Source organism: Scyliorhinus canicula, chromosome 14 (genome assembly GCF_902713615.1).
Source record: "Scyliorhinus canicula chromosome 14, sScyCan1.1, whole genome shotgun sequence".
Classification (NCBI taxonomy): Eukaryota; Metazoa; Chordata; class Chondrichthyes; order Carcharhiniformes; family Scyliorhinidae; genus Scyliorhinus; species Scyliorhinus canicula.
The window spans coordinates 93,098,232-93,111,490 of record NC_052159.1 but is presented as its reverse complement, the minus strand read 5'-3'; the positions used below and the strand labels follow the sequence as shown (position 1 = coordinate 93,111,490).

The 13,259-nt window shown below is 46.1% G+C and overlaps 1 protein-coding gene across 1 annotated transcript in view; it reads right to left on the bottom strand.

Annotated features, from left to right (window-relative positions):
• Window positions 1–689: 689 nt before the first annotated feature.
• The window catches only part of LOC119977512 (ferroxidase HEPHL1-like), a 146,612-nt gene continuing 134,042 nt past the window's right edge, over window positions 690–13,259 (bottom strand). The window contains 2 exon segments of the mRNA XM_038818551.1: window positions 690–2,445; window positions 9,171–9,221. Coding sequence (XP_038674479.1) covers window positions 2,246–2,445; window positions 9,171–9,221 — 251 coding nt within the window. The 3' untranslated portion in view covers window positions 690–2,245.

The window sequence follows — 13,259 nt, the reverse complement described above, 5'->3', positions numbered from 1 at the left end:
GGAAGGTTACTCCAGGCCTTGTAAGTTTACCTTGTGCCTCTCCTCTTCCGGCTATCTCCCACCTTGCCCCAAATATGAACTTTCTCAATTACTTCGCGCCCCCACTCCTGACCTACCTTACCAGGAACCATTTCGGTAGATTCCTGGCAATGCCTTACCAACCCTTGTCAACTCCTGCTCATCGGTGAGAGTGTCATTCCTATATTGGAGCATTTTACTGAAACTTTGGCTTCATACTCCAAGAAGCAGGATAAACCACTGTTTTTCTTTGTATGCCTGCTACCTGTCACCTGATGAAATCGGGGCTTAGAGAAAATCAGGAGTAGGACTGCTGGGAATGGGAAACAGATTAAGCTCAGTGGGGAAGGGGAAGTGATGGATTTAAGAAGATGGTTGCTATTGAAGGAATGAGATGAGAGTTATTCTTCTCTTCAGGATGATAAAAGAGTCACGGAGAATTTTACAGAGGATGGTGAACACACTCGCATTTGACACAGCCCAACCAGATCAGGTGATGGATGGTTAAGCCAGAGTGTCAGGTACTCTAAAGGCTGCATTGTTTTTAGCTGAAGGAGCAAAGTTAAAGGCCTTATTGTTCCTTCCGATGGTAACAAAGCATCTTAAAATTATAAAAATGTTGTAAAGCGGTGCTATTATATTTATTAAAAATTCCCTTTCTAACCATACACTTACACAAGAAATTTTATTGATTTCCATCACACAATATTAGGCACCCATTTTCACACACCCAAAATACATCTTTTAAAAAGCAATTATTTTAAAATTTTATACAAAACTACAAGAAAATCTTATAGTAGGACCTTCTGATTTTCAGATTCAATATTCTTTTGAATTCAGACTTGTTTTCAAAACTAGTGAAATTAGCAGCAATGATGTGCTTATTTAGGTGTAAAGTAAACCAGAGGGAGTCCCCCGTTCCACTCTTCCAGTCATAATCATCATTTTCTACCTGATTTCTTTGGTTAAAGTCTACTCCTTGAATTGTCCACATGAATCCTGCTTCTGCTCCACCCTCCACCCATGACAGCAACCCTGCCAATTTTGGGCAAGTGACGGTTCTGAACCATTCAGAAGGCTCTAGAATAAAAATGGTCAAGGGTTCACGCTGTGGTGTGCATGGAATACTCATCTCAACACTTCATTCTTCCTGAACACATTCCCAGTGGAAAGCAACACTAAATAAATATTTGAGTTTAATGGGAAATCATAGAAGGACATGGAAAAGCACTGCACTCAGTGCAACATTGGTCATTGTGTTCCCCGTTATCACAATCCTGGATGTGACCACTGACCACAAACTGAACTGGACCAGCCACATAATACTCTGGCTACAAGAGCAGGTCAGGGGCTCGGAATTAAGTGGCAAATAACTCAGATCCTGAGCTCCACAAAGCCTTTCCACCATCTACAAGATACAAGTGAGAAGTGTGATTGAATATTCGTGACTGGATGAAAACAGCTCCAACAGCAGTCAAGAAGCTCAACGTGATCAAGGGAAAAGTAGCTTGCTTGATCAACGCCCCATCCACCCACCTTAAGCATTACAGGTGCACAGTGGCAGCAGTGTGCACCATCCACAAGATGCACTGCAGCACCTCGCCACAGCTTCTTCAACTGCACCTTCCAAACCTGCAGCCTCTACCATCTAGAAGGACAAGGGGAGCAGATGCATGGGAATACCACACATGCAATGCCCTCCAAGTCACCCACTATTCTCACTTGGATATTCCCTCTTGAACAGCACTGCGGGTGTACGGACACCATATGGACTGCAGCGATTCAAGAAGGTAGCTCACCACCATCCTCTCAAGGGCAATTTGGAATGGGCAACAAACGCTGGCATTGGCAACAATCCTCACATCCCAAGCACAAAAGAAAAGAAATAATTCCTAGAATAGGGTACATTATCTAAGGGCTGACATTGATCCATCAGGGACTGAAAACACTTGGCACGCCTAAAACAAGAGAACAGAGCACAGATTGCCCAATATTAATTGCTCTGCCTCATTCTAACATTGCACATCAGTCTCCCACTCTAAGGTGTCAAGAATTTTACAATTTTATCCCATTGTGGAATTCTCATTTTATTAGATTACACCAGAATAAATCCTAAAATCAGAAGGCTTATTCAGGTTCCAAAAATGTACATTCATTTATAATGGGCAGAATTTAAAAAATAAATTATTGGATATTGAGATGCAGGAAGGTAGCAAGCTAGAACAAATCAAATGGTATTCAGGGGGATTGAGGAACGGGTTATTCGACGAAAGGACTTCTTCCCCCGTAGGTAAATAATAACACCAAGAAATACCAAAGATATCAGCAATAAAAATACACCAATAATGAGAAGCAATGCCAGCATTAGCTTGATATCACTTTTATCGAGCTTGTTCCCCAAGAAGTCTATCGTTAATTCAGAGCCATCTGTGAAAATAGAGAGACATTTTTACTGTTTGTCTTATACACTAATGACAGAAACAGTTGGTTTAATATAAGAGCCTTGGAAGTTTTACTGAAATATAATATTTTTTTCTTGTTTAAGATTCAGTTATCCAGGGGAGGAAGTGGTGTTGGGGTATTGTCACTGGACTAGTGATCCAGAGATCCAGGGTAATGATCCGGGGACCCGGGTTTGAATTCCATCACGGCAGATGATGTAATTTAAATTCCGTAAAAGGAAAAATCTGGAATTAAAGGTCTATTGTCGGTGGCATGAAAACCCATCTGGAGAACTAATGCCCTTAAGGTCTGGCCTCCAGGTCCACAGCAATGTGGTTGACCCTTAACTGTCTATTCAAGGTCAATTAGGGGCAATAAATGCTGGGCCAGCCGGCGACGCCCACATCCCATGAACGAATAAAAAAAATATTCAAGTTATAGGTCTGACTGCTTCGTAAAACATCCAATTTGTTCAGATCCTTTTCAATGTATGTGAAACCTCTCAGACTAAATGTTCCACCATTCAATGACAACAGACAGAAAATGTAGGCAAGCAAGGTTTGCTTCCTAAAGCCCATGTTATTAAATTCATCGATGACATGTATACAATACTCAATCATCTTCTGGATTTTACTCAATATTTGATGCAGAGATTAATAGACATCACTCCATATTTTCAATCAGGTCATCTCAGGTCATTGAGAAGAGAGCTTCATGAAATTATTCAACCCATAAAATGGGATTAACTTCATAGTCATAAAATGATACAAATTTCATGAGTGAGAGATTTTTAAAATCTGGAAATTCAGTTCTCCTTCCCAGTTTCTCAATGAAGACACTGGATTGTGCTCCCTGCTTATTCAATGAGCAAATGGAACATGGGAGCCAGTCTTTCCTTAACAGGAATTCAGAACAACAGCAGACATCATCTTCCCTCTTCCTACCACCACCTCCTCACCTACCCCTCCACTCCACCTACCCGCTAATCCTCCCCAACAACGGGTTCATTTTTATCCCTCCTTGCACCTGTCAGGATTGTTTCTCTACATTATCTTGAGAAAGACGCACATTACTGAATCAATATAATTCACCCCGCTCCGCACTTAGAAAATCTGAAAATGGGAAACTGTGCCCAAGAGTTGAAGCTACACACTGGCAGCGAGCGAGCTCATCAACAGGGGACCCAGGATGGGCTGACAGCATCTGACCATATGTCCGAGCCGCTGTTGTGCTGTGGAGCCGACTTGTACACTGAACTTCTGGGTTTTGCAAATGGTGTTAGGTTGGAGTGTGCTGCTCTGGTGGTTTTCTGTGCTGTAAGTATGGGCATGAGATTAAAACAGTTAAATATTAACATTTCATCACAGTTCAAGTAGTTCTGTTGGAGGAAAGATGGACAGACAGAGCATTGTGTGTCCAGACTGAGATCTGTCTGCCCACTAAAGGCACTGGCTTAATTATTCATAACTCTGAATTGAGAGGGCAGTCAGAGGACTTTGTATTTGTTTTCCTTTACTCCTGAGACATTGACCACAACATGTGTTGGAAGCAAGAATTAAACATTTAAAAGGCCCCGAGTCGATTGCTGTGGGAAAAATCAAAGGGAAAATTTCAAATGTTAAAGACCGGAATCTGGGAGAGTGGCCAAGGGAAGTGGGATGAGGTGGCGGGGTGGATGAGAAATTGGGCAGCCCAGTCCATCAATTGCTCATGCCACGTCACTGGCTTTTGGATTTGTTTTATTGTCACATATAGCGAGGTAAAGTGAAAAGTATTGTTCTGTGTTCAGTCTAGACAAATCATTCCATTTGTGAAGAAAACATAGGACAGACATAAATAACAATATAAATGCATAAGCACAGGCAACAGATAAGCATACAGCGTGTGGTACTACTCAGTAGGGAAGATGTGTGAAGAGATCAGATCAGGCCATAAGAAAGTCATTCAGGAATCTGGTAACAGCGAGGAAGAACCTGTTTTTGAACCCGTTAGTGTGTTCTCAGACTTTTGTATCTCCTGCCCAACGGAAGAAGTTGGAAGAGTGAATAACCCAGGTGGAAGGGATCTTTGATTAAGCTTCCCACTTTCTCCAGGCAGCAGGAGATGTGGACAGAGTCAATGTATGGGAGGCGGGTTCACATGATGGACTAGACTGTGTTCACTCTGTAGTTCCTTACGGTTTTCGGCCGAGTGGTTGCCATACCAGGCTGTGATGCAGCCACATAGTATGGTTTCTATGGTGCATCTGTAAAAATTGTTTGGAGTCAATGTGGACATGCTGAATTTCCTTAGTTTCCTGAGGAACTATAGACGTTGTGTTTCCTTGGTTGTAGCATCGATGTGGGTGGATCAGGACAGCTTATTGGTGATGTCCACACCTAGGAATTTGAAGCTATCAACCATCTCCACCTCGGCACCACTGATGTAGATAGGGGTGTGTATTATACTTTGCTTCCTAAAGCCAATGACCAGCTCTTTAGTTTTGATGACATTGAGGAAGAGATTGTTGTCATTACACCACTCCACTAGATTCCTCTCCTCCCTCCTGTACTCTTAATTCATCATTGTCCCGAGATCCGTCGTGTCATCAGCAAACTTGTGGATAGAGTTTGAGCTTAATTTTTCCACGCAATCATTTGTGTGTACAGGGAGTATAGTAGGGGGCTAAGTACGCAGCCTTGCGGGGCTCAAGCATTGAGCACTATCATGGAGGAGGTGTTGTTGTTTATTCTTACTGATTGTGGTCTGTGGGTCAGAAAGTTGAGGATCAAGTTGCAGAGGGAAGAGCCAAGTCCTTACATCAGCTTTGGCGGCATCTTCCGGAATACGTCCAACCCGGGTTTGCAACCCTCTCTCGAGAGAAAAGAACTCCAAACATTTAACAACCTTGAAAGAAGAAATTTCTCCTCCTCTCTGTTTTGCATGGAAAAGCAAAATGGCGGGGGGGGGGGGGGGGGGGGGGGGGATTTTTCGCAACCAGCCTGTGGCGGGTTTTGTGGCAGGCGGGCACGATGAATTGGGCAGGAGCCAAAAAGTCAGAAGCTCGCGGCGTAAAACCTTGATCCAGTTCTCACAATGGTGAGTTACGCTTTCCACTGGCAGGTGGTGCAAACGACATTTGCATTAATTTGCATCTCATGAATGCTCATTAAAACAGTTGCCTGCTGGCATTCCATCAGGTCTTTCAACCTTGCATCAGGCCAGTGGCAATTTATGTTGCCGTCAAACCTGATTGCTCATGAGTGTCGTGCACAAGGCAGTTCTCAGTCTGCCAGGGACTTCGGAGTGAATGCAACAACTTTCTGTCATATTGCTGCATTGGTCCTGATCCGCGGTTCACCTCTCTTCTAGGACAGACCGGTTCCTGCCTCTATCTCCATGCCAAGCTGGTCTTCATGGACAGAACTATGGTGCTGGACCCATCCACCTTTTTCTGTTACCTAGTCCATAGGCTCACCACCCCCCCCCCCCCCCCCCCCCCCCACCACCCCCCCCAACACTATCCTCAGCGCCAGGGACCTGAGTTCGATTCCAGTCTTGGGTGACTGTCTATGTGGGGTCTGCACATTCTCCCAGTGTCTGCATGGGTTTCCTCCGGGTGCTCCAGTTTCCTCCCACAGTCCAGCTAAGTGCAGATTAAGTGGACTGGGCATGCTAAATTGCCCCTTAATGTCCAAAGATGGGCAGGTGGGATTACAGGGGACAGGGTGAGCGAGTGTGCTCTTTCAGAGGGGTGGTGCAAACCTGCTGGGCTGAATGGCCTCCTGCACTGTAAGGATTCTATGAAGTTTGATGGAGCACTAGGACAGGCATAAGCACAGAAAGGGACCATGAGAATATACAAGGTTTATGTTGACTTTTAAATTGAATATTGGATGGTTTGTTTGATAAAGTTGTTCAGTATCAGAGGATTGGGAAGATGTAGAACTATTGTTGAATAGGAAATTTGGTTCCCTGGTACTGCAGCTGATGGACTGCCCAACCAGGAAAGGAAATAGTTGATCTCTTTCTTTTTTGCTATACAACTGCTGGCAGGGCTTTGTTCTCATTATGGCAGAGGGTGGTGGGTGGGTGGGCGGGTGCGGTGAAGGATGCAGCGGTACCAAGAAATCATGACACATGTTCTGGTGGGTACTGCAGGGCTCCTCCAGAGAGGGCCAGGCAGAGGAAGCATTACTTAAGCATCCCAAAAATGTGCCTAATAACATTTCATATGGCAGCGTATCTCTCCATCAGTTGAACACCGGTGTCATAAACCTGCTGGTCAGCATATATCCCTTGTTGTCCAATAGCCATGGTCTATTGTGATGGCTTAAAGGTTGATGGTACAGTAGATTGGCAAATAATGAAGGCATCATGTTGAGATACCCCGGCATGGATGTGTGAAGTATGCTCTGGAGTGGGAACCTTTGCAGCTGTGGTACACTCCTGAATTTAGTTATGGTGCTTGCAAAGCAACTTATGTGCAGTCACGGGTAACATAGGAGAAACCTGCTACCCTGGCAAGGCTCCGTACACACTGCAGCAGACTGTGTGGAAAATGGGAATACAATCTATTTCTCTCTCTTTGCATACAAAGTGTCAGTGATCTCCCTTATAAAAACACTGGACGGTGAACCATGAAATGTTGGCGATTTTATCTGCTGGAGCCTGAAGTGAGTTTGATGCGATGTGAAGAGGTTCATGATCAGAGTCACCTTTACATCCACTGGCAACATCCCCATTACTCTGAGGTTGCAGATATGCCTGCAGTGACAGATTTCAGTGAGCACCTCTTTAGGGAATCAGAGATGTCACACATAATCCTCCTCATTGAGTTTGAGTTAAAATAATTGCTCTCTTTAATATTCTCTCCTCCTTCTCCATCAATCTGGGCACTTTGTTCTGCCCTTTGTTGCTTCCACTCAGTCTTCCCATCATGCAGGACAGTAAAAGTAGGTAGCAGGGTGGCACAGTGTCTGCAAGGGTTTCGTCCTGGTGCTCCGGTTTACTCCCAGTCCAAATATGTTGGGGTTAGGCTGGATTGCCCCTAGTTTAACAGGGTTACAATAATAGGGCAGGGAAACAGAGCCTAGGTAGGGTTGTCTTTCGAAGGGTCGGTGCAGGCTCGATGGGCCGAATGGCCTCCTTCTGCACTGTAGGGAATCTATGACGCTTATGACTGATAGGGAGTGATCTCAGCTGAATCCTCAAAATGGGAACAAATGGCTTCCTCGTGTCTCACATCACTCTCTGTAGATTTTCACCAAAATAATAGTGCCAACATCCAAACATGTCTCTCAACTCAGCAACAGCCAATAAAAAATCTGCCATTCCCAGATGACCATAGGCTGCTTTCCCCTATGAGGAGTGGTGATTTAACCTGACGGTCACCACACCTCAGGCGAGGGGCAAGATTGGGGAGGTTGGGCCTTCATGAATAACCTCAGTCGGTATGGTAATTGACCCATGCTGTTGGCCTTGCTCTGCATCACCAACCAGCTGTCCAGCCAGCTGAGCTAGAAATCAATCAGTAAATTACAAACCTTGGGGATGGACAACAAAGGCCAGCTCACATCCCTTCCCATTGCTGAATACATGTTCAGCCGTGCAACGTTAAGTGAGGATGTTAACTGAAGTGTTGAGTTCGAAAATGATATTGATAAGAATCAAATCAGTATTATGTGTTGACGGACATCACAATCTACTCGGCATACATCCACCAGACACACTCAGCGCCCATGCTAACAACCTACCCAATGAGCGGCTAGCACTATAGCAACCGAATCTTGGGCCATCTGCTTATCATACCATTCCTCATACTCGGAGGCATTACAACATCACATGCAAGTGGCAATTTTCCATCCCTGAGCATAGGCTGTGAATATCAAACTAATCCACTGTAACAGGCATCCATAAATTTGAGTTTGTCTTCAACTGTTATTCATATGAAATATTTTCAGCAAAGGTCAATGATCGGGAACAAGAGCTCTGGTTATTTTTCCCCATCTGCTCGAATCAGGGGTATTGAAGTTAACGCCCGTGCTCCAATCTGACCCTAACTGACAGTCAATTTAGCCTGCTTTGTATCAATTGCAAATTAAAATCTCAACTGAAGGACTTAATATTTTATGTTAAACAGCATTACTTCTGGTTTTGCAGGACTTGATAGATGGATTTTCTGTCTGATATAGATCCATCTGTCTGTTGTTTCTGTAGTTTTATGGGTAAATCCCAAGGTCTCGCACAAGATTCTTGAGCCACTCATTAGATCAATAATTTGAGGGTATTTTGCATGGTCTTCTTTACTGTTTCTAACCTTCAGAATGCCTTCACTAATGGGAGCCTGCAAACTTGGCTAAAGTTTAGCCTACCACCCATGACGAGAGGGTTGGCCTCCTGCATCCATAGGAATCAAATACCCTCACTAGGTGCCAGCCTGGTAAGTCTGAGCTGGCAGTCTGCTCTCCACTCACTGGTTCTATCTACAGGGGGACCCCAAATACAACTCCGGATTCAGGAGGAGGAATCCAGCACAGAGCCATGGTTCACTCAGCACAGTTGTGACTACCCCACCCTGGATATCGACCAAGTATTTAATGATAACATTTTTTCTCCTCATCGGTTCCACAAGTGTCTTGAGTTCTTCATGTTCTGACTTGGCGACAGAAGTGCCTCCATCCAGATAAACATTGAAAGATGTTTCTCACAGAACCACTACATATACTTACCGTTTGTTGTAGCTTGTGCAAATGGATTTTCCACAGTGGTCCTTGCATGATCTGTAAGAAAAAAAAATACCAATTAATAAACAACAACATTGTCATATCCCTGTCAAGGCAGATCTGAATGTGCAGTGAAAACCACGTCAGTGTATTATCATAATAAACCTTGCATGAAAATATTACAACAGACTGCTGGCAAAAGGAGGTAGAAAAGGGGTACAGGGAATGAAGGTTTGACAATGAGTGAAAATGAATGCCTTCCACTGTGGTGAGTTTATTTGTTTGGGGGGGGGGGGGCGTGATATTTAGTCAGGCAGGAGGGACCCCGCCATTTTCCTACTTCCACCTGATTAAGTCTGAAGTGGGAAGGCCTGTGGATAGCCTTTCCGCCCACTGCGAATTCAGGCCCTTAGGTGGGCTATGAATGCCCACTTAAGGGTGTCATCTCACTCCCACTGTTATTGACCCAGTGGCGAGCAGAGGATCTCGCCATGCAGTGAGCATTACAAGCAAACCTGTGCAGAGTTACCCTCAGGCTCCTAGGCATTGCCCTCCTTAACTGGCCCTCAAGTGCCTAATTGAGGAACCATGCATTGACAAGGGGCAGACTGAAAGTCATCCCCTGCTTTTGATGTCAATGCCCCACGCCTCACCCTTGCAACCCCTACCCCATGACCCCCATCCCATATCACTTTTCTGTGGCCTGGAATTCAGCGATAATCCTATGCCTTGCCTCGACTGGGTGTCATGCCAGCAGGAACCACTGCCTTCCCCAGTAGCCCTACCATTTGATAGAACTGCTGACCTTTGATTGACTGGCAGCTCTCACAGAGTGCTTGATCCTGGGTAAGGACCAATGTTGTCCAAGTGGTACTTAATTCACTGGACCTTCCTTAAAAGAGGTAATACACAACTCCTCCTGGTTCTTCTGCTGGCAGGTGACACTCTCGTCTGCTCCAATATAAACTGCTCAATGTGCACAGAGTTCCTTTCTTACCCAGCAGGTGAAATACTAAGAAGAGAGCGAATAATGGGAATGGAACCAGAACAGATAAGAGTAACAAGTGCAGGGGAATGTCTAGCATCTACACAATAGAAAACATAACATAATTTGTTTGACATGGAAACAAGTAACATAAAGACCAAAGTAATGGATAGGAAAAATATTGGTTTTAAGACACCAGAATGGAACTCGGGAAAATTAACTAGAAAAATGTGCTGATAATTTGAACAATGGAAAACATTTAAAAAGGATGATCAGCAGAGTCCAGGAGAAAAAATATCCTACAAAACAGCAGTAACAAAAGTAGCCAGCAATAGAAACATAGGATATCGGAGCAGGAGTAGGCCATTCAGCCCTTCAAGCCTGCTCCACCTTTCAGTATGATCATGGCTAATCATCCAACTCAGTAACCTGTTTCCACTTTCCCCCCCCATATCCTTTGAACCCTTCACTGCAAGAGCTATATTCAACTCCTTCTTGAAAACATATGCTGAGAGGATTTCTTCTCTTGTGGGGAAATCTAGAAATGTAAAAATTTAAAAATAAGGGCTGGAATCTCCATTCCTGAGACCAAGGGTGGAATTCTCTGCTCCCCACGCCGGGTGGGAGAATCGCGGGAGGGCTGGGCGACACACGACATGCCTTCTTATTGCATGCCACCGATCGCGGGCAGCGGGCCCGATGCCCGCGCACTATTTGTCCTTCCGCCGCCCCGCAGTATCAATACGCGGGGCGGCTGAGGGGCAACCCGGACCGCGCATGCGCGGGTTTCGCGCAAAAACGCGATGACGTCACCCGCGCATGCGCGGGTGGAGTCTTCCCACCTGCGCATGCGCGGCTGACGTCATATGACGCGTCAGCCGGCGCTAAGTCCGACAAGCGGGCTTAACGATTTTCGTTAAGCCCGACTTGTCGGAGCCTCCGACGTCGGGCTGCTAGCCCCGACGGGGGACCAGAATCGGTCCCCCGTCGGGAAGGGGCGCGATGCCGTAAAACCCGCCCGGGTTTTACGGCAGTTTGACGATTTCTCCCGTTTTGGGAGAATTTCGCCCAATATTTTTCACTTACCTTTTTGAGGCCTCAGCCTCTTCACCATGAGATACAACCGGTACATAGATCCTTCAGTTGTCAATTGAAGCTGCATCAAATAGATTTTCATGCAGTAACGGGGTTTCTGCCTAAGTGAGACCAATATCTGGGCCACCATTGGAAGGCATTAGTAAATATGGTGGTGTAGTGGAAATGGCTGATAAAGTGAGGTTCAGAAAATTAAATTATACTACCTTCCTGTTTCTGTCAAACAGAAAGGGTTAACGATGGTTCAGTGGAAAGGAATAGTATGAAGTTAGAAAAAGTGAAATTTTAAAAAGTTGTCCAGTACTCTAGCCAACTGTTCAGCGCATACATCTATCATCTACCTGCGACCTGATTCTTCAGCAAGAAAACAGAGTCAAACTGTAATCTCGCAGTACAAGTAGAAAGATTAAGTTGTGAGTTGCCCTGCTGTATTAAAGCAGTAAGCAAATGAAGGTATCCCTTATTATGACACACTATTGTATTGTATCTAATTATAGGTAAATCTGCATGAAGCATATGTTCATCATAGAATCATAGAATTTACAGTGCAGAAGGAGGCCATTCGGCCCATCGAGTCTGCACCGGCTCCTGGAAAGAGCACCCTACCCAAGGTCAACACCTCCACCCTATCCCCATAACCCAGTAACCCCACCCAACACTAAGGGCAATTTTGGACACTAAGGGCAATTTATCATGGCCAATCCACCTAACCTGCACATCTTTGGACTGTGGGAGGAAACCGGAGCACCAGGAGGAAACCCACGCACACACGGGGAGGATGTGCAGACTCCGCACAGACAGTGACCCAAGCCGGAATCGAACCTGGGGCCCTGGAGCTGTGAAGCGATTGTGCTATACATAACTTGCATATCAAAAGTTAATGGATTTAAAAGCAGTTTTTAGTCTTTCCATACTGTTGACACAAAGCGGGCATTGACTTCTGCATTCCATTTTTAAAAAGGAACCATCTCATTCGACAGCACGGTGGCACAGTGGTTAGCACTGCTGCCTCACAGCGCCAAGGACCAGGTTCAATTCCGGCCTCGGGTGACTGTGTAGAGTTTGCATGTTCACTTAGTGTCTGTGTGGGTTTCCTCCGGGTGCTCCAGTTTCCTCCCACAGTCCAAAGATGGTGGATTGCTAAATTGTCCCTTAGTGTCCACAGCTGTGTAGGTTAGATGGGTTGCAGGGTATGTTCAGGTACCTTCAGGTCAAGGCGTCTGCTAGGCAGCAGGTGGAGGGGTTCCCTTTGCTGCCCCCGTGGGGGGTAAGGGATAGGGTGCTTTCGGGGGTGTGGGTCAGGGATGGGAAGGTGTCTGACACCTACCAGGGGATGCAGGAGGTGGAGGAGGCGTCGGTAGAGGAGCTGAAGGCTAAGTGGGAAGTGGAGCTGGGGGAGCAGATTGAGGAGGGGACATGGGCGAACGCCCTGGAGAGGGTGAACTCCTCCTCTTCATGTGCGAGGCTTAGCCTCATCCAGTTCAAGGTACTGCACAGGGCTCATATGTCCGGGACGAGGATGAGCAGGTTTTTTGGGGGTGAGGACAGGTGCATTAGGTGTTCGGGGAGCCCAGCGAACCATGCCCATATGTTTTGGGCATGCCCGGCGCTGGGGGAATTCTGGCAGGGTGTGGCGAGGACGGTGTCGAGGGTGGTAGGGTCCAGGGTCAAGCCAGGCTGGGGACTCGAGGTATTTAGGGTTGGGGTGGAGCCGGGAGTGCAGGAGGCGAAAGAGGCCGATGTTTTGGCCTTTGCGTCCCTAGTAGCCCGGCGGAGGATCTTGTTGCAATGGAAAGATCCGAGACCCCCAAGCGTGGAAACCTGGATTAATGACATGGCGGGATTCATTAAGCTGGAGAGGGTCAAATTCGCCCTGAGGGGGTCGGTACAGGGGTTCTTTAGGAGGTGGCAGCCTTTCCTCGACTTTCTGGCTCAACGATAGGGAACTAGGTCAGCAGCAGTGGCAACCCGGGGGGCAGGGGGGGTGGGGGGGGAGGGGGGGTTCAGGGGGGTAT